Source organism: Meriones unguiculatus, chromosome 11 (genome assembly GCF_030254825.1).
Source record: "Meriones unguiculatus strain TT.TT164.6M chromosome 11, Bangor_MerUng_6.1, whole genome shotgun sequence".
NCBI lineage: Eukaryota > Metazoa > Chordata > Mammalia > Rodentia > Muridae > Meriones > Meriones unguiculatus.
In genome coordinates, this window is record NC_083359.1 from 101,841,719 (window position 1) to 101,862,078 (window position 20,360).

At 47.7% G+C, this 20,360-nt stretch overlaps 1 protein-coding gene across 2 annotated transcripts in view; it reads left to right on the forward strand.

The window, feature by feature from the left end:
• The first annotated feature begins 212 nt into the window (after positions 1–212).
• Susd4 (sushi domain containing 4) overlaps positions 213–20,360 on the forward strand; it is a 119,933-nt gene continuing 99,785 nt past the window's right edge. Inside the window, exons 1-2 of one of the 2 annotated variants that reach the window (XM_060364851.1) lie at positions 213–473; positions 1,075–1,257. In XM_060364851.1, the coding sequence (XP_060220834.1) occupies positions 1,110–1,257 (148 nt within the window). In that variant the 5' untranslated portion in view covers positions 213–473; positions 1,075–1,109. The remainder of the gene's footprint in view (positions 474–1,074; positions 1,258–20,360) is intronic. The other variant, XM_021633632.2, reaches the window with a different exon arrangement.

A 20,360-nucleotide genomic window follows, 5' to 3' on the forward strand; every position in this document is an offset into this window, starting at 1 on the left:
CATTGGCCGCAGCGTCCTCCTCCGCCCTCTCCATCTCCCCCCTATCCCCCCGCTACCGGCGCTGGCTGGGATCCGCCGAGGCGCGTGCTGGCCCGCGCGCCCCGGCCATACCCCCGCGCGCGCGCCCCGGCCCCATCCCTTCCTCCCCTGCTCCGCGCCGCCGCCGCGCGCTCCCGAGCTCAGGTAGCGGGGACGCGGGCGCCTCCCCGGGGGCGCGCAGCCCCGCAGCCCTGGCCCTCGTCACCCCCGCCCCCGGCCGCTCGGGGGAGCCCGGGGAGGGAGCGCGCGGCGGGACGGGCGGGGGCGGTGTAGCCCGGCAGCCGCCGAGCCTTCCGTCTCGCTCCCTCGCTCTCCCTCTTGCTCGCTCGCTGGCTCGCGCAGCGGCGGCAGCAGAGGTCGCGCACAGATGCGGGTTAGACTAGCGGGGGGAGGAGGCGGAGGAGGGAAGGAAGCTGCATGCATGAGACCCACAGGTAAGAAGAGCCGGAGCCCGGAAGGGGCTTGCCTGCCCTGGGGAGGCGCGCGCAGGCCGGGCTGGGCGAGTTGGCTTCTGGCTCAGTACCCTTAAGGGAGGAATTTTTAAAATAAAAATCACAGCTCAGATCTCCTAGAGGACTGGGGGCAATAGGACCCTCCCAATCCCTGGGAAAGCAGAGAAGTAGCGGGGGGCAGCAGGGGGCACATTGTGAGATTCCTGAGAGTGAAATGTACAGGCCCCGGGAAAAGTGTTTCCTCAGCCGCTTGATGCTAGAAGGCTTTAGACTGTCCTGCCATGATCACAACCGCTGAATCCCAGGGAGCAGCGTAGAGCCAGTGTGCACTAACCCCTGTCCCCTCTCCCCTCCTCCATCCCTCCCGCACGCGCAGTATCCCATGGTGGCTGCTACTCTCTGGACCCTGCATGGGGGGTGGCAGGGAGGATCTCGCAGTGGAAAGGGGGCGGGGGCTGCGTAGGGGCGAACCGGGATGGAGCCCGCAAAGCCCAGGCGCCGGTCCCCAGGGCGGAGGAAGGAGAGCGTGGCCCCAGAGCCCGGACAACCCCGGGGTATTGTCGTGTTCCGCTCCTGGTTGCAGACTCTTGCAAGCTGGATGCCCTCTGTGGATGAAAGATGTATCATGGAATGAACCCGAGCAATGGAGATGGATTTCTAGAGCAGCAGCTGCAGCAACAGCAGCCTCAGTCCCCCCAGAGACTCTTGGCAGTGATCCTGTGGTTTCAACTGGCGCTGTGCTTTGGCCCTGCGCAGCTCACGGGTGGTGAGTGACCCCGCTGTGATGGGGGGAACCTTGGATGGCCCAGCAGGGAGGGGAGCCTGTGCTGACAGGACAGCACTGCGCCTTCTGCATACATGCAGACTTTAGGGGTGCCTGAGAAACAGAATCCCCGTGTCCCAGCCTTCTGCAAAACCCCTGGCGTTCACAGAAAAATGTGTGGAATCAGTGTAGGTTCGCACACCCTCTGGCAGTCCGGTTGGGCTTTTTTGAAGGAAGGACAAAAAGCCTGGTCCATTATTTTCATTTTGGCCAAGAAAGGAAAAAGGGGGATAGAAGAAGAAAAAGGAAGGAAGGAAGGAAGGAAGGAAGGAGAGAGAAAGAGAGAGAGAAAGGAAGGAAAGAGAGAGAAAGAAAGAAAAAAGAAAGAAAGAAAGAAAGAAAGAAAGAAAGAAAGAAAGAAAGAAAGAAAGAAAAAGAAAGAAAGAAAAGCGGTATATTTGTGGATACTTGACCCTTGGTCTTTGCCCTCTGCAGACAGGTCAGGTTTGGGCTTCTGTATTTGAACAGCCTTAGAATATCCACCTTTAAGAATGTGAAGGGCCTGAAAATATGGTCAGACTAGTTGAAGGACAGGTTTATTTGAAAGTTAACTTTCTCTTTCTTGGAGACGCTGTGTTGAGGCACCAGGTTGGCTGTTGGGGGTGGGGGAGGCTTGTAGGGCTTTCTTTCGGGTGTGTTTGTGGAAGATTGCTTCCTGAGAGGTCTGATTTACAGGGGGGATCAGGTCAAGTACTCTTCTATGAAGTGGAAGTTCCGAAATAAAATTGATAGCCCCAGTCTCTGTAGGCAGCAAATCTGTAACATATTGGATTTCAAGAGAGAGGGCATCTTTTGGTTGTCGTGGAGAAAGACAGATGAACTTTCTGTCTGAATGACTCCCCTGAAGTATCTCCCTTATGCACCACTGTCCACCATGTCTGTCTGTTCCAAGTATTCCTTGAGAGCTTGCTGATGTGGGCATGTGAAGGACAGATTTGCATTCTCATAGCCAAAATGCTGTGGATGCCTGAGTAGCTTGCCATTACACGAGAAACAAGGGTTGCTTGGCATAAATGAAGCATTTCCATGTTGTTAAATATTGCTGTTTCAGAGACTTTGAAGGTCTCTGATAGGCTGAATGAACGAGTGAAAATTTAGCAAAGCTGGGGGAGGAGAATGACAACGCAGGCCTTAACACAGAGCAGTAAGTAATTGAGGCATCCCACATGGGCAGCCATATGATGCCTAGGGCACACAATTGTTTATTGTGGTGTGCGAGGAGTCAGAATTGTGGAGAAAGCCTTTACTTTTGCTTTGGTTGGGGTGGGCGGGTGGGTGGAGGTTTTTACTTTATTATTATTTTTTTAAAGAGTAACTTTTTGTGGTGTTATTTCAGTTTTTACTAGATGTCTCTTGGAGGCAGGCATCTTCACAGAGGACAAGGTCAAATGTGAGCCCAGACCAGGTCTTTGTGGCCTGCCAGGACTCTCTCCTCCGCTGATACTGACTGCCTCCTGAGACGATGGGAGTCAGTATGCAGGCCACCACTGCACAGGCCTGGATCTCTTTCTCTTACCTTGATTTTCAGTCCTAGCTCCCAGTCCTTCCAACCAGGTCCACATCATTTTCTGTCTTCCTAACCCCTGGCTCGCATGTGGATGACAAATGAGCTAATCGGAGTCCATCTCCATGTGTCTGCTGTTGTTCTTGGCTGTGTGAGGTCTGAGCAGGGGGTGCAGTGAGAGGCTATGCTCTTGGTTTCATCCAGTGTTGTTTTTAGGACTTTCTCAGTTCAGCCTACCAAGACCTGTCGGACTCACCAGTCACCTTTGCAGTTTGTACAGTGGTGTCTTTCTCTATCCCTTCCCAGAGCCTTGAAAACAGAGGGAGTAAGGGTTCCCTGTAACCCCTCAGTGTCAGAACCCTTTCATTCTAGGGCTCATCTGCTACAGAATGGTGGTCACCAGCCTGATCTCACCTTCAACTCTCTTTTGTCTGATACTGATATTCAGAGGAATACTTATCATTTCAGGATTCCTGCATGAATGCACAGTCTGGGCAGGAAAGGACAGCGGGGACATCCTAAGCCGTCGCCGTTGACTAAATAGGTTTACTTATTTGGACAAGAAATCTGTGGTTACCTTTACTCTAAAACCCTGCTCTGAAAACTTCCACATGTGTGCAAATAACCTGGGATCTTGTCAACAGACAGATTCAGATTCCACTGGCTTTGGGTGCTCCCTGGGAATTTTCATTTCTAGTATCTGCCACGTTTGCACCAGTTCCCTAGGAGACCAGAAGAGAGCGCTGGGTCTCCTGAACCTTGAGGTATGGGCAGTTATGAGCTGTACAAACTGGGTTGCTGGGATTTGAACTCAGGTCCTCTAGAAGAGTGTTAGGTGTTCTCAACTCTGTAGTCGTCTTTTCAGCCCCGAGGGTGCATATTCAATAAGCTCCCAGGTGAAGCCTTTGCTGCTGGCATAAGGACCACAGTTTGACTAGCAATACTTTAGATTAAGGTATTCCTTAGAATAAGTTGCTTCTAACTCCAGACATCAGACATCCTGACCTCCTTCTCAATTACCAGATGCAAATGGCCTGCTAGGGAGCACAAGTCTCACCCAGTATCTAATCTGTAGGTGAAACACAGCTGAAATCAGCCCTCAGAGAGTGCTTTCCTTTTTTAACCCACAAAAGGTGCATATTTAATAGACACTGTTCTGAAATGTGGATTTTCATTTTTGATTGCTTTCAGAGGAAAAAGAACACCACAATAGCGAGATATAATAGTCTGAGCTTGGGGTGGGGGGGAGAAAGCTGTGCCCAATATAAGTATTACAGAAAAAGCCTCAACTAGAAAGGGAGAAATTGAGAAAATGACCAGACAAAAGACGAGAGAGAAAAGAACTCCATCAAAACCGAAATGCTTTGTCCTGGGAAGCCAGAGATCCAATTCAACTCTTTGAGCCCTAGGATAGCTTTTATAAGCCTGGCTTGGGTTGCAGTGACTTTGGGTGGCTCTCCTCGGGCTGCCTTTTGTCATTCTCTTCATTTGGAGCCTCTGAAAATGGTTATCCTGAGCAGACTCTTTCCAGGCTCATGGAGGGCTAGGGGACCCTGCTGTGTCCAAAATCTTTGTGGACGATGGCTTCAGTTGCTTTCTTCTTTTGCCTCCGTATGCTTTCCCAGAAGCCTCCTGGGTTTTGAGGGGTGACTGGAGTGGTCCATCCAGATGTATAGCAAGAGGACCTAGACTGTGCTCTACAAATTACTCTTCAAAGGTGAACTTCTTCATTATTGAGAACTCAGGGTGGGCTCTGACACTTGATAGCTTCGAGGGGTTTTGTGTGTGTGTGTGTGTGTGTGTGTGTGTGTGTGTGTGTGTGTGAGTTTCCTTGTGTATACAATAAGGAGGATTTTCTAAGTCTTAGGAAGTTGGTATCGGGATGGAACTGCCACAGATGCAGAAGGTCATGAAGAATTTGTCGCAAAGACAATAGTTTTGGGTATCTCTGCTGTGTTTATTCAATAAACAATGAATACTTGTACCCACTTCAAACCAAGGCCTCTTGCTTACATTTTGCTTTTAAATACTAGAGCTATATTCTCTCCTCCCCCCGGAACAATGTTAAGGTATAGCCTAAGCATCATCAGCTCATACTTCTCTGATCAGCAAATTCTTCTCTCCCCTGTGCTCTTGTTGCCTCTAGAGGCAACCTTTCATCATACATTGTAAGCTCAGTGAGGGTAAGGATCCTTGACATTTTTAGCCACTAGTGCAGCATCTGATTCATAGCAAAATGCTCATCTGATGTTGAGGGAAAGCAAGAAAAAGGACACCCCAATTCCTACTTCACCCCACTTAGAAAACAATCACTGTGGGTGGATGAGTTATGAAAAGTCAAGGCCACATCCAGTTGGAGGTGGTCTGGGGAGGCTGGGGAAGAAATCGGGAAGGGCTTCAGAGACAGGGTGATGCTTAGGGTGGGAGGGGGTGGCAGAGATATCCCTCACAGAGATGTGGAGATGGTCACATGATTGGACTCACCAGAGATCATAGCCTGAGGAGTGCAGAACATATGACTGCAACAGATCGATGTGTAGGACAGATAACTTGGAGTCTTGAGGGTCTCCTGTCAGGCAGTGGGACCCAGCGAAGAGTTTGCAGCGGGAGTGTAATGCCAGGCCGGCTGTGCTTCCCACTTCCCTGTTTCCGAGTCCGCGCACCCGTGACCGTTCTTTCTGAATTTAGCCCTGTGAGGTCTCATTTGGGTCATGACCTGTGTGCCAGAAGATAGAAACAAGTACTTTCTGAGGGATCAGCTGGTTTGTAGATGTGAGTGAATGTCCTGGAGTTTTATTGAGGAAAAAAAATTATATGTTGTTGAGTAGAAGCTTTTCCTGCAATGCTGTATCTGAAATCCATGATTTCAAGCTGAACCTGGTCAACAAGGTCCCAAACTCCCAGAACTCTAGCATATTTTTCCTCAACAAAGCCTTTGGTGATTTAAGCAGGCTGGAAGCTCAGCTTATTGACAGGGTAAAACCTGAAAGCTTTGGGATGCAGAAGAAAGATTTCCTGCAGCAAGCCAGAAGAGATGAGGCTAAGCAGAGAGACTTGGGGTTCCTTTAATTCCGGAGAGTAACAGTGAGTGCAGACGAAGATCATGACCCCAGTAGGCACTGATTGGAAGTGGAGAAAAGCAGCTATGCTATTCTGATCTTAGTGTCTGAGATATTTTTTTCAGTGCTTCCAGAAGTCCTTCAAAGGAGAACAACGGCTCTGCATTCTTTACAGCATGAACAGAGTTCAAGGTCAGCTTTCTGCCCTTACATGCTTCATGGCTTTGGACAGATTGTATCACTTCTGTTTGGCTCCATTTCTTCCATATCGTGGACGCTTTTATTGTAGTTTGTTGCAGGGACCTCTGTTACAGTAGTCGGCCCTTCTCTGCAGTTTTGTTTCCGTGATTTCAGTTGCCAGTTATCACTGTGGCCTGACAATATTAAGTGGGAAATTCTAGAATAAGCAACAAAAGGCGAGTATTTTTAGTAGCATGAGGAGGTCTTTCACCAACCTTCCCAGTTCTGCCTGCATGGAATATAAGTTGTCCTTTTGTCCAGTATATAATGCAATAGGATCCCGTGAGATAATATACAGAACCTGTGTATTATAGCACATTGTTATAAATGTTCTGTTTTATTGTTTGATATTGTTAAGTCCTTACTATGCCTAACATGTAAATTTAACTTTATCACAGGTGACTATGTATAGGATAAAGCAAAGTATAGTATGTGGGATTTGATATTGTTCATGATTTTAAACATCCAGTGGGAATCCAGGAACGTACACTCACAATAAGGAGGACTTTTAGGAATTGCTGGGTTCCAAGCTCTTAGCTGTTTTTTCCATCTCTCCCTTCTATCATTTGGTTCTGTTGCATGCCCTGGAAGTGCATAAATAAGGACATTCAGTTTTTGCTCCCAGGGAAATACACAAAACTTCTCAGAAGTTTTAAATGCAGACCACTTACACAAAACTCTCTGAATACAGAGTTTTAGTTCAGTTTAAAATCTATTGTTATTTATTGATACTGATGAGAAAAGTGACCTTTCAGATTGCCTCTTTTTTTTTTCCTTGCCCGATTTTGGAAGCTCATTCAGTGTTTGATAATTGAAATAATCACACAGGGTGACAGTATATCTAAATAGGTCACTGGGATCTCTGCTTCTGAACCGAAGAAAAGAAATAGCCGAATGAATAGGCTTTTTAGGTTATTTACAGTCACAGTCGCCTTCCACCAAGACACACAGCAACATCTGTAAGACGTATAGTCTCCTGGATCTGACATAACACTTATCTACTTATTGGTCTGTGTCCACATGAACAAGCCGTTCAACTATCACTAACCACAGATGAGTGAGAAAAGATGGGACGCAATGTTAAACTGGCTGAAATCTGATTGATTGATTAACATTTCCAAATTGTCAGTAATACTGCAAATGCCTAGATCACGCTTTGTATGTGCCAACACCTATTTCCATACCTTAGATATGTTCCCTCATTTATTGCTCACAGTGAGTGTGCATGACATATCCCATTTTTATCCTTATGGAATAGAAGAGGAGCCTGAAGGATGGCACTATTAAGCCACTTGTCATTTTCATTTTGGCTTTTCTTTTAGTAAGCCAGGACGTGATGATTCCAATACCCAGCATACTGTTTTATGATAGTTAACTCAAAAAATGCCCCTTGAAGCTGAGGTTATCAAGCAGTTTGAAAATGGGCCTTCCCTACCACGACATAAAGGAGCTCTGGCATTGTGACCAGAAAGGGCCATAAACATACTTTTCTGTGAGTTCACAGAAAAGTCAATAATCCTGGGTAAATTAGAGACCAGGGTGCCTGAAGCTTGGACTGAATAGATAATGGACATCCCTGGCGTTAGAATGGGATGCTGCCTGACTCTCACCTGCTCAGAGTAAAGAGGTGCCTGCTCCCTGATACCCCTGCCAGTGACACGAATGCTCACTGCCCCTTTCTAACAGTTATAACAGCTTTCCATGCAGTTTCCATGTGCTTCCGACAGGGGTTCATGATCCCCTAGCTAACATGTGCTTAAAGGAGTGGAAAAAGTGGTGCAGACAGTTTTTGTATGTATCACCACCTGTAATTTGTGAATACACCAAGAGGAGATTTTGACTATCTCTCCTGTCTTTAACACCTTTATTTAAGAGACATCTTCAGTAACGTTGCTCTCTTGGAGTCTACAAATGGTCAAATGAAGCCAGAGTGGGAAGCAAGGCACAGAGGCACACACACCTGTAACCCAAACCCTAGGAAGTAGAGAGACAGTGGCCACTAGGACTTTTGGGCGTCAGTGAACATTTCTCTCCTGAAGAGTTACATCTGGCGGAAGAATAAGATAGGGTGGTTTGCAAGATCTGAGAGTCATTTGTGCTTGCTCTTCTGCCCAGGGAGGCATGTTGGGTAGATGAGCTTGAGGCTGCATTTTAGGAGGAAATTGGCCCCAGTTTTATCCTAAAAAAAAAAAAAAAAAGTCTGAACTGCTGCAAGAGAAGTTACCCACTCAAGAAGAAAAACAAATAGAAATAATTAAGTGAGTTGCTCACCAACTGGAATTGAAAGTGCATTTTAAAGTAGCTTCTTAATTGGGAGTATTGTAATTGCTTTATTAATCTTAAACGAGGTAAATTGGAAACATCAGAGAAGTCAAATGAAAACAAATTCTTGACATTATTTAGAAGTGACGTTAAACCTGGGGACACAGCAGTGACTGAACCTCCACTTGCTCCACTGTGGAGAGGCTGGAGGTGTTTGCAGCCCCACAGGCCATGCACTTCTGTGACCCCGCACTTCTGTGACCCCGCACTTCTGTGACCCCGCCTGTGCATAGGAACATGTCCCGAGTCTCCACGCATGGACTGCCAAGAAGTCACAAGCTTGGTCAGCGGTCACTTCAGCATCGTTCCGATAAACTGAGCTTTGTAACGGAGGGTGAGGAAGGGCGAGGGTGTGGTTCTTCGGAGAAGAAAGCTGTGCTTGGCTATCTTTTGCTTCTATTTGAGATGGTTGGATTTTATCTCCTAGAATCTCCAGTGTGGAAGTGGTGCTGGACAAGGAAGGTCACTCATGAACTATGTTTTTGTTGTTGCTTATTTCTTTCTAATAGTAACAAACTACAAAACAACCTTATTTCTTTGGTCTGGCTACATTGGAAGTGTGGTTGGATTGAGTGAGGCAATAAGAGGAAAGGTTTCTTTTAAGAAAGATATAAAACATATTCTTAGAGTGGATTTAACGTTGGTGTTCCCTCAACACAGGGGCTGATTTAGATAGTTATCAAAATTCAAGTTTTCGGTGAAGAATGTAGAAGTTTCTGGACTCTAAGCTTTTAAACTTGGGAGATTCTGACATAAATTGAACAATTAATTAATATCGTGAGATAGATAACAGTTTCCACTGGTTTTATGGAAATCTGGTGGGCTTAATCTTGTGAAAGGTTTTTCAGTTACCCTTTCTGAGGCTTTCTGTTAACTAGCATGGAATCTTAATAACTTAATCCAACCCACAGATACATTTTAAGATAAGATTTGGGGGCTGGGAGGTGGCTCAGCTGGTGAAGTGCTCACTGTACAGGCACAAGGACCTGTATTCAGCTCGACAGCAGTCACATAAAGAGCCAGGCTAGCCCGGTTGTGCGCACCTGTATGCCACTGCTGTGGAGGTGGAGAAGAAAGGACCCCTGGGGCTTGCTAGCCAGCTAGTGAGCCATCGGTGAGCTCTGACTTCAGTAAGGGACCCTGTCTCAGTAACTAAGTTGTCTGTGGTGGGTGGAGAGATGGGGCAGCAGTTAAGAGCACTTGTTGCTCTTACGGCGGACCCAGGTTGGGTTCCCAGCACCCATTTCACAGCTCACAACTGTCTTTAACTCTTGCTCCAGGGAATCTGATGCTTGTGGCACATGTCCACATCAGCAAGCAAAACATGCATCTATGCAAAAGAAAAGAAATAAACTTTTAAAAATGTGGAAGAGAGATAGGGAGGAAGATACCTGACCAGCCCCTACTCCCCACCATGCGTACTTACAGGCATGTGCATTCCCCATGAGCACATTTATATGAACACAACACACACACCCACAAAGTTTTTTGGAGGATGGTAGGAGGCTTCTGCAAATTTAGGTCGTGGTATAGCATCACGTACTCGGTAGCTGATGGGGACTCCCCTGTCAATTAAATTGTATCGAATTATATTTAAAGAGGGGAACAAGTTTTAGGAAACGTTTAGTTTCTTTGGTTAAAGAGAATTCAGTTGTGAGTTATTTTGTGGCCTTTTAAACATCTTGCCCGGGTTCCACCCACAGCCCTGTTTGCATTGGATTAGAAGCAGAGGGCAGTTTTTCCCTGTGTCATCTCATTTATAGCACTGCCTTGCAGATGGAAGGCACTCGCTTACTTTCAATGTTGACTTGGTGGGTCTGCTATAGATTCTGGGGCAAGCACTGGGGAGAAACAGCGTCTCACAGAGAGTAATCAGTTTGCGTTGCTGTTACTACCACTGGGCAGAAGGATGGATGGTAACCTACTTGCTGCCTTAGTTTTATTATCTGTGAAAAGGAGGTGCTTCCCTGGGTGCTGTGCGAATCAACTGTGGTGTGTGTAAGTGTGTGTGTGTGTGTCATAACTCCCCAAGGTGCCAGCATCCCTGGGAACAAACTGATGATGAACACTTGCTGCATTTTCTGTGCTGCTGTGGGATAACAAATTCACACTCAACCCCACAGGCCAAAGGAGACGGCCAGTGTGCGTATTCACTGCACAGCTACTGAATCTTGGTCTCAGCGGTCCCATAGAACTAACCACCATGAATTGGTATGGTAGGTTCTTAGTGGAAATATCTCTGAGATTCTGGGTTGGGGAGGGGTGGAGGCTTACAAAACACAAAGGCTTTGGAGCCAAGCCTTGATCAATAAAATAATTTTCCAGTCAGAGAAGGTATTGGAAGATGAGTTTTTCTGAGAAGAGAGAACAGTGCTACTGAACAGAGGTGCAGGGGGGAAAGAATGCACCAAAGGCAAGGAATGGCTCAGGGTCGCCTTGGTAAAGTGCACACGCAGAGGGTAGGTTGGACCGATGTGCCCAGCTAGCCATAACACGTAGGGGCTTGGATGAGAACCTACAAAAATAGGCCTGCAGGGGCATGGCACGATCTGGTTCATTTTGTTGTAACAATGGCTTTTTTTTTTTTCTTTTTTAGCAGTGTGGAAGATAGAGATGTAGAGAAACCTTTGCTCATTAAATATTTATCACGCATCTATCCAGGACGAGGTGGCAGATACGGTTGGAAACAAAGCCCTGCCCTCTGAAAATTCTATTCTCTCGGGGGCAGTTAGGAAACAACTGTATTGACTCAGGAGGGACATGCGGAGGGCTTCAAGTAGAGAGAGCTAAGCAGAAGGAAAGACTGCAGAGAAGCAGAACGAACTGAGGCAGACAGCAGGATGTGAGGCTGGCAGAAGAGGAAGAGCGGCTGACAGCCTGGCAGCGCTCCTTTGGAGGGGCCGCTGGTGAGGGGTGGCGTCAGGGAGGGTGTGCCCCGCCACTGCCACTCAGGTAAACAGGAAGGGACACATCCTGAAGAGACACTGCTGACTTTACTCTCTTAGCCTTGTCCTGCCAGCCAGGAGGGGGCCGCCTTGCTCTCGGCACGCGCATTGGGTCACCATCTGTCCATCCGACAGCTGAGAACTCAGTTCGATGCTCAGGAGAGACGTTAGGGCTGGGAGATGAAGATGTGTGTGTCATCTGCTGCAAGAGGGTTGTGGGAGGGGCTGGGCTTTCCCAGGAAGGGAGTGTGGGAGAGAGGTGGAAGATGCAGTGTTGGGAGGAAAAGCCAGCCTGGAGGCTGAGGAGCCATGCAGCTCATCAATATTGATACTAATAAGAATTTAAAAGCAAAACCGAATACACTTGATTCAGGCTATTGAATGCTCCCTCCTGTTTGGGAGCTTTTATGTTATTTTTATGTTATTATTAGGATAATGTTTTAGTGAGTCAAAATTCTGACTGTCTGTGCCAGCCAGCCAGAAAACCGAGCCAGGAAGAAGAAAGTTACAGGAGGATCTGTTACATTTGGGATGTAAAATGTCCCCTACAGGTTTTTTGTTGTTGTAGTCAGAGTTACTGTTATAGTGATGAAAACATGGAGAGGAGAGGGTTTATTTCTCTCAGTTCCATCTAACAGTTCATTATCAAAAGCAGCGCGGGCAGGAACTCAAGCAGGGCAGGAACCTGGAGGCAGGAACTGAGGCAGAAGCCTTGGAGGGATGCTGCTTACTGACTTGCTCAGCTTGCTTTCTTACAGAACCTGGGACCACCAGCCCAGGGATGGCCTTGCTCACAAGGGCTGGGCCATCCTCCATCAGCCACTAAGAAAATGCCCCACGGTGGAACACATGGGAGCATTTTCTCAATTGAAGCTCCCCCTCTTTCAGATAACTCTGGCTTGTGTCAGGCTGATGCAAAGCTAGCCAGTGCACATGTGTTTGAACATTTGGCTTCTAGGTTAGTGCTGCTGGTTTGCAAGGTTATATGGAGCCTTTGGGAAGCAGAATCTAGCTGGAGGAAGTGAGTCACTTAGGGTGCAGTGGGCTATTAGGGTTACAGCGAAGCCTTGTTCTCGTCTATTCATCTTGTTCCCTAGAGAACTGAAAAGGTAAGAAATCCTGGCCACACACCCCACCCCACTTCTCACTCACCCTCCATGGAGTGGCCTGCCGTCATGGCTTTCCCAAAATGGTGGGCTCTATTCTCTAAACCTCAAGTCAAAGTAAATCCTTCCTCCCTTTATGTTGCTTCTTATGAGGCTTTGGTTACAACTTAAAAGTAATGCAGGGGCTGGAGAATCCACACGGACAGGCTTGAACTCAACTGAAGAACACTTGGAATGTTCCCAATCTTTGGTGGGAGGAGAAGGCCAAAAGAGTAGGGGTTGAGCAGGGCCTCCAGCACCTGTGAGCAGCCGTGGATGCTTCCCTTCCTGTGTGCCTGGTGTACTGATGGTGGCAGGGCACCCCATTGGTACAGCCATCTCTTACTCCTGTGGTGCTGAGGTTTTTCTGTGTGCTCCATGCTGTGTGACAGTCTTTCCCGTGCATCTGTCTCCTTGCTGCTAGGCACCTGGCAGGGTTGTAGGGCATGGGGGTTCTCAGGGATAGTGCCAGAGGCCTCTGGTGAACATGAAGCAGTGATTCCTACCTGGACGTCTGGAAAGAGGTTCCTTTCCACCACACCGGTAACCACTTTTTCCTTTTACCTACCTAAGTAGGAATGGCCAGCGGGAAAATGCTCTGCATAATGTAAAAAGTGCCTCCCCGTGAATTCTGACCCTACAGAAACTCATGAGATGAGGCAAAACGGGATGTGCTAAGTGTTCGGCGAATAGTCATGTCTGAGTTGAAGAAGGTCCTTGTACCGCCAAGAGGAACTTCTCGATAGCTGTTGGCCCAAGCCCAGTAAGCTCTTTTTGTGCGCTGACAGAAGCCCCAGGAAAAGGGGAATTAAGCAAAGCAAGTTATTACAGCTCCTGTGAAGGAAGGCTCACGCGTGAGGGACTTACTCTGTGTTTCTCTTACTCTGCCTCCCTGATAGCCAGCATAGTCTTTCTAGGTGGAAGCACATGGGCTCGAGGGCTCCGCCTCTGCACGCTTAGTTCGATGGTGGGGTGAGCTGGGACCTTGCCTTGGGATCTAACACAAGTGGGTCCAACTGTTTGATAGTGTGATGTGATGTCACCGGCCAAGTTCAGACTCAAGAACCGGGTGGATTGTCTTGTGAAGAAAAACTGTAAAAAAAAAAAAAAAAAAAAAAGTCTCCTTTTTTAAGTCTGTGGTTTTTGTCTTGGGCCGTATCCATGGCCATCCTCAGCGGCGTGCAGTCTGTGGTCCACGGGGTGACACACCTGAGAACCTCTTGGTACTTGTATTTGTTAAACAAAGTCTCCCCTCACCTCCAACTACACGCCACATTTAAGTGATGGGATTCTTCATTGTAGCTTGGAGAGTAGGATGCACCTATTGGACATCTGTAGGCTGTTGATTGGCCGCGGGATTCCTAGTTCCTCATGATTGACAGGAAATCCTCTGTTTTGATCTCAAGGCCCTCCAGGAAGGCAGCCCTGTGAGAACAACTTCTGCTCTCCCTCAGACCTTGACCATGAGAGGGCTCCTAGAATCCCCAGCCTGACTTGAGGAAGGCTTCTTTCACACACACAACCTGATCCTTAGGCTTTGAATTGATAGCACAGAGTCTTGTGTGATTTTATGAGGTAGCAGCATTTATCTGTCCCTTTGAGAATGGCTTTGCTGAAAATCTGCTGCTGTGGCTGTCATTTACGTAGAAATGAGTGCCCAGACCTCATGCCCTCACTGTGCTCCAGCTGAAGGAAGTTAGGAGCTCCAGAAATTTCTGCATCTCTGCCCTGGCTGTCTTTGCACCTTGGCTGTAGCCACAGTCAGGGGCAGGTCCCTCTGAGTCTGTTGTTGGCAGCTGCTGTTAAAATTGGTCTTTCTTGGGTCCCTGCATGCAGTGTGGGTATCATGGACTCTAATCAAAAGCTGAACCAGTTACTGGTTTCTGCCATCACTGTGCTCTTTGGTTTGTAGGCCTCACCTCCTATGTGCCTTGGCCTTCTGATATTTGGCATTTTCTCTGGTGCCTGCTGTGTTGATGTTGCTGAACAGGGTAGTGTTCTCAGCAATACAGCATGAGCTAACTCCCATGCACAAGATTGTACCAAGTCCATTTCTATTGTTCCTTGAATTTACAGTGAAGTTATTGTCCCCCAAGAACTGTTTGTGGGCCAAACTAAATAAGAATTCTTAACGGGAGACAGCCACAACAATGGTCCCAACAATGAGATTAAAGCAAGGTCTCATCCTCTTTGGGTAGTGTGGTGGTATGAAATGGCCCCTATTCTTATGTTTGAATACTTGGTTCTTATGTTTGAATACTTGTCTCCCAATTAGTGGAACTGTTTGAGAAGGACTAGAAGGTGTGGCCTTGTTGGAGGATATGTGTCACAGGGGGGTGGGGGCTTAAAAGTCTGGTGCCATTTTGGGTTAGCTCTCTCTCTCTGCCATGCTTGCCTGCTGCCATATTTCCTGCCATGATGGTCATGGACTCTAACCCCCTGAAACTAAGACAGGCAGTTGAGACAGTCACTAAGAACAAGAGCCCTAGGGACATAAATTCCCACACCCTAAGGTGGAATCCCAGCTCAACAGTTTAATGGCTTTGTAGAACAACTGACTTGTCCCTGTCTCAGCTTCTTCATCTCTGAAATGGGATAGTAGTACCCAGCCACACCACAGGAATATTATGAGAGTTAAATGACTTCCTATAAAAAGCACCCAGAAGACTGCCTGTTATGTAGTGATTGAATCAGTGTGTACAGGATCTTCATCATTAAGCCCTCTAGAGGTAGGATCTGTGATGTCACTGAATTGAACAGAAAGAGGGGCTTAGAAATTGTGTGTTTGTGTGTGTGTATGTGTGTGTGTGTGCGCGCGTATGTATGTTTGGGAGCATGCAGGCCACAGCACACATGTGGAGGTGGGGGACACATGTGTGGAGTTGGTTTTCTTTTTTTCAGTTTATGTGAATTTGGAGGACTGAACTGGGCGCCTCCTCTAACAAAGACTTAGCCCTGTCAGGTCTGGGTCCCACTTTTATGGCTTCATTTAACCTTGATTGTTTTGTAAGGGTTCTGTCTCCAAATATAGTCAGAAATGAGGGCTGAGACACTCACTGTGAATTCAGAAGGATGTGGTTCATTTCTGAGCAGATCCCCAAGGAAGGAAAATATTAATTCTGATAGAAAGCTGCTCTGAGGCCTCAGAGCTCTCATCCAAACCGAGGGGAATCTGGAATGGCTTCTGGGAGATAGATGGGGCTAACTTTGTTCTGACACAATGCAGTAGTTACGTGGAGAAAGAGAATCGATATGAACAAAGGTGCATTCACCTGGAGCTGGGGGGGGGGTGGAAGCTACATGATATTTATTCATTGACTTATTGATGTATATCACTAACTCACTCATCAAACATTTTCTGAGGTCAGCTCTGTGTGCAGACACTGACTGTGGGGTGCAAAGAAGAGGCGGAAGCTCAGATTTGCAGCTTCCTAAATTAGAGAGCCAAAGCGTTTGCTCTAACCTAATCAACCTACTGCTAGACACTCACATTATTTGATTACAGCTGTTGGCCACTGAAAGTCAATTGCAAGTGGCTCCCCAGGCCATGCAGGGGGCCCATCCCTGGTTTAGGTCAGGTAAATATTGAATTGTTGTGAGGACTTAGCCTGAGGAGAAGTGATGGGTTAATAGCTGGAGTAATAGGAGGCCGCCTCTGAATGTATGCTTAAGTCGTTTTGAATTTATCTTCTGTGGGGTGTTTTCTTGTCTCTAGTCAAAACACTGCCTTTGTGTTTTCTCCTCCTGCCTCCTCTTTTCCTCTTCTTCCTCCTTCTCCTCTTCTTCCTCTTTCTCCACTCCCCTCCCTACCTCACCCTTTCGAGATACCTTCAACTTAAGAGAAAATGCGGCATCTGCATGATTTTTGTAGCCAGATCGGATTGCGATGCATTATAAGGCACCTGGCACCATGTTCCCTGCCATGGTAGTCATGGACTCTGACCCTATGAAGCTGTACGCCTCCAGTAAACCCTGTCTTCTGTGAGTTGCCTTGGTCATGGTGTCTTATCACAGCCATAGAAGAGCAACTAAGACAGGCCCTAACTAAGACTCATGGCCCGTTTGTTAGCAGAGGACCTCACAGAGACTGTTGGAGAGGATGGCGGCCGAGTCGAGGGGGGTCTAGCTCTTCTGCCCACCTCTCTGCTTGCACACCCCACATATTTACAGCCTCACCACAGACCAGCCTCTGCAGTCTCTAAACCATCCCCAAGGTCACTCATGACTGGTGTGGGCAGCAACCATCCCCAAGGTCACTCATGACTGGTGTGGGCAGCAGTGTGCGCTTCTCTGAAGAGGGTCGGTTTGAAGCTTTCAGCAGACCCCCCTGTGGGTTCATTAATGAAAAATCTACAGCTCAGAACAAACCGTTTAAGGTGAGGCTGTGGCCAAGCTGCAGAGAGCGATTGTGCAGAGACAGGAACAGTTTTTAAGACCCTGGGAAGATTTCTCCTTTTGTTCGCCTTTTCCCTGGAGGTTTTGTGCTTAACCAGCTTTGACAAAGGATTTGGGGTGTCCTGGGAGAAGAGAGTATTGGCTGAGAAGCCTATCAGAGAGAGCTGTTCTTTCAGCTTCATCCTGCCCCAGCCCGGTGGTGGTAAAGACTGCAGTTCAAAAGTCTCCTCTGCCGATAAGCCGTGTCTTTATAAGCATTGAAGGAGTAGTTAGGTCTAGAACAGGTGGGACTGTCTGCAAACCTTCTCGGAGCCTGTTACATGCAAGGCGCTGCTGGAGGCAGGGTGGGAGAGCAGGAGATGAATAACAGGCAGGTTCCAGAATCCTGAGCTGGTAGAAAATAATGAGTGGAAAATATTCATCTTCATTTTTTTTCCTTTGAAAATGTGGACAGTATGAGAAATATTCCAATAAACAGGCAAGAGCAACACTTTGTCTCTACTATCTCTGTAATTCAGCATGCTGCGGTGACATATTGAAGCATTACGGGTTTATAACTATGATTATGCTGCCATTTCCAGCACTATAAACTGATGGTTTCATTGAATATAAAGAAACTTGGATTTGCCTCTTAATTTTTTTCCCCTGGATGCTGTAATGAATATTAGGAACCCAATGAGTGTCTCAACCATGAAGATCTGTGTTAGATCCAGGCCTTTTGAGTTTGAAGTATTAAAGCATTGTGCCTCCATAGTCAGCTTAATGCCGGTGAGCCCGGAGAGCAGGGTGGGGTGGGGTATCATGACTGTTCGGTGAGTGACAGAGCTGCCACTGGGACCCTCATGACCTCTCTCTCCATAGCATTGCTCCTCTTCCTCCAGACAACGGGGGATAGCAGCAGAGAAGCTTCCTGTGAGGGCCTTGTACCTGAGCGCCTTGTGTGCCAGCCAGCTTGTCTATGTGTCTTCCAGGGTCTCCCTTGGTGGGTGCTCTTCCGTCCTCCTGAGGCTTGGCTGAGGGCCATGAGTAGTCCATTGCCAGGCTCAAAGCTTGTTGGGGTGACGGTACTTTCTGGCATTGCCCAGAGCACCGCTGCTGGCTCCGCCGTCTCCTGCCACAGACTGGGTGGTGGTAGTGATTGAACCAGGCTTTACCACCAGATGTGCCTAGAAGGCAATGGTATGGCCTCAGCTTTTGCTGAGAAAAGAGAAAGACGGTTACCTTGAGATGGCTAGCAGGGTTGTCAGCAACTGGGGAGAGAGAAAAGCCCAAACCTGCCTCCCTGTTGAGCCGTAGCGGGGTATATAGCAAGCGAGATGGGAGAAGCCGCTCGTTCAGTGATGGTGAGGCATTTCAGGGTTCGTCTGTACCCGTGTGTAGACAGCCATCATGCCTCTTCACAGATGCCAGGTTTTCTTTCTTTTTCCTGGTGAGTTCTGCAGTGGGGTTCTTAGCTTATGATGTTCCAAGGCCATTGGCTGGACCAACCAGCTGCTGTGCACAAGTCCACTTCTGAAAACCGGGTTCTCAGCCGTTCTTGGTTGGTCCTGGAGGCCCTTCCAGGAAAATGGTGTGAGTACCCTGATGCAAGGCATTCACACCCTGTTGGCTCCCGTTAGCAGAGTTCACGAACTCCAGGGCACAGGGACCCACTCAGGATTGCTGTGGTAGGGAGCGGGCCCTGGCGTGAATGCCCAGACTCACATGGACGCTCGGGGGTCGGTGAGCAGAAGTTGTTTTCCAACTCTCTGTTGTGGAACATCAAAGTATACCCAGAAGCAAAAGGAGGCTGAAGAAGTTAATGATTTACATGAGAATATTAACTCACCCCTTAAGATGAATTTTAAAAAGTGGACAAACGATGCTTGTCTTGCTTAAGACCTGATAATTAAAAAAAGAGGGAGAGTTTGGAAACTTTATTTATAATCAGTCCTCCGTGAGTTCCACACCCATGGATTCAGTCAAATAGGGACTGAAAATATTTGCGGGAGAAAGTGTCTCAACTGAGCACGCATACGTACTATTTTCTTGTCACTATCCCTTACACACACAATGTGACAGCTCTTTGCATAGCACTTGAACTGCCTTAGGCATTTCTAGTGATGATTTAAAGTCTACAGGAGAGTGGACACAGGCTGCATGCAAACACTATGCCCATTTTGATAGGTCATTTGAACATCCACAGATTTTGCTGTATAGGTGGGGGGTGGTCCCAGAACCAGTCTCCCTCGGAAGCTGAGGCGAGGATACCAGCATGTGTTAGGAAAAAAACAAGCCAAACAAACAAACAAACAAACAAACAAAAAGCAGAAGTTGTCTTCCTGTATGTTAAAAATGCTTTTGACAGAAATACCAAACCGTCCCTTGGTTACGTGTCATATGGGTTCACATTGTGATCACTGAGACTTTGCTGTGTGAAGGTCGAAGCCGGATTCCATGACTCTCAGACAGGCCAGCTGGGTGTGAGATCCTTAGTCAGGAAGGAATCCTGTCACTCAGAGTGGGGATACAAGGTGCTGCATGCATAGCCCAAGTGCTGTGGGGCTCAGGGGTGGAAAACAGGAGCTCTGGCTTGCTTGAAGATGCTTGGGACAGAGGTGACTCTGAGGTTAGGCCAGGAGAAATTTGTAGAGTTTCAGCATTGGAGATGTAAGCCGACAGCCGTGGAACAGAGGCTATGAGCAGAAGTGCCGCTGGGCCAAGCACCTGTGTTGTCCACTGGCGCAGAAGGACTTACTCTGACCTTATTGTGGACAAGTGTCTCCAAAGAGTGCGGGCATGACAGTTAGTTGCTAGCCTGTGACACTGGTGGGAAGTGGAGGGATGTTCAGTGTAGAGCCTAGTGGGAGGAAGTTAGGTCATTGATGTGTCCGAGATGAGGGTACTGAGACCACACACTCTCTTCTGTTTTCTGGCTTCCATAGGTGAGGAGCTTTGCATTTCCACATTCTCCCCAGCATGACATATGATCATACCACAGACCCTTAGGCAAGCGAGGTGGCTGAAACCGTGAACCAAAATAAACCTTTCTTTTTAAGTTGATGACCTCAAGCGCTTTGTCACAATAATGGAAAAGCAACAGTCTTGAACTGTGAGTGTGCTTGGGGACCTGCTGGAAATATGATATTAGTTAGTACATGATGCAAATGCTGGCCGCTGTTTGGTTCTCATGTGTTTGTTTTATATACTACCTCATTTAACCTCCCAGAACTTGAGAATCAGTTTTCATTCCCATTGCCACATAGGGAAACCGGGGTGAAGGGAGGTTAGGAAACAGATGCAGTTCCTTAGAACCAGGAGAAGGGAGTCCTGGGGCCCAGTGCAAGACATTGGTCATTCAAGTACACGGATGTTCACTCTCCTTCGCCTCACCACCTCAAGGGTTTCCCAGCCATGGGGGCCGCAGTGTTACCAGGGGTAGCTTTGCTTTTCCTCC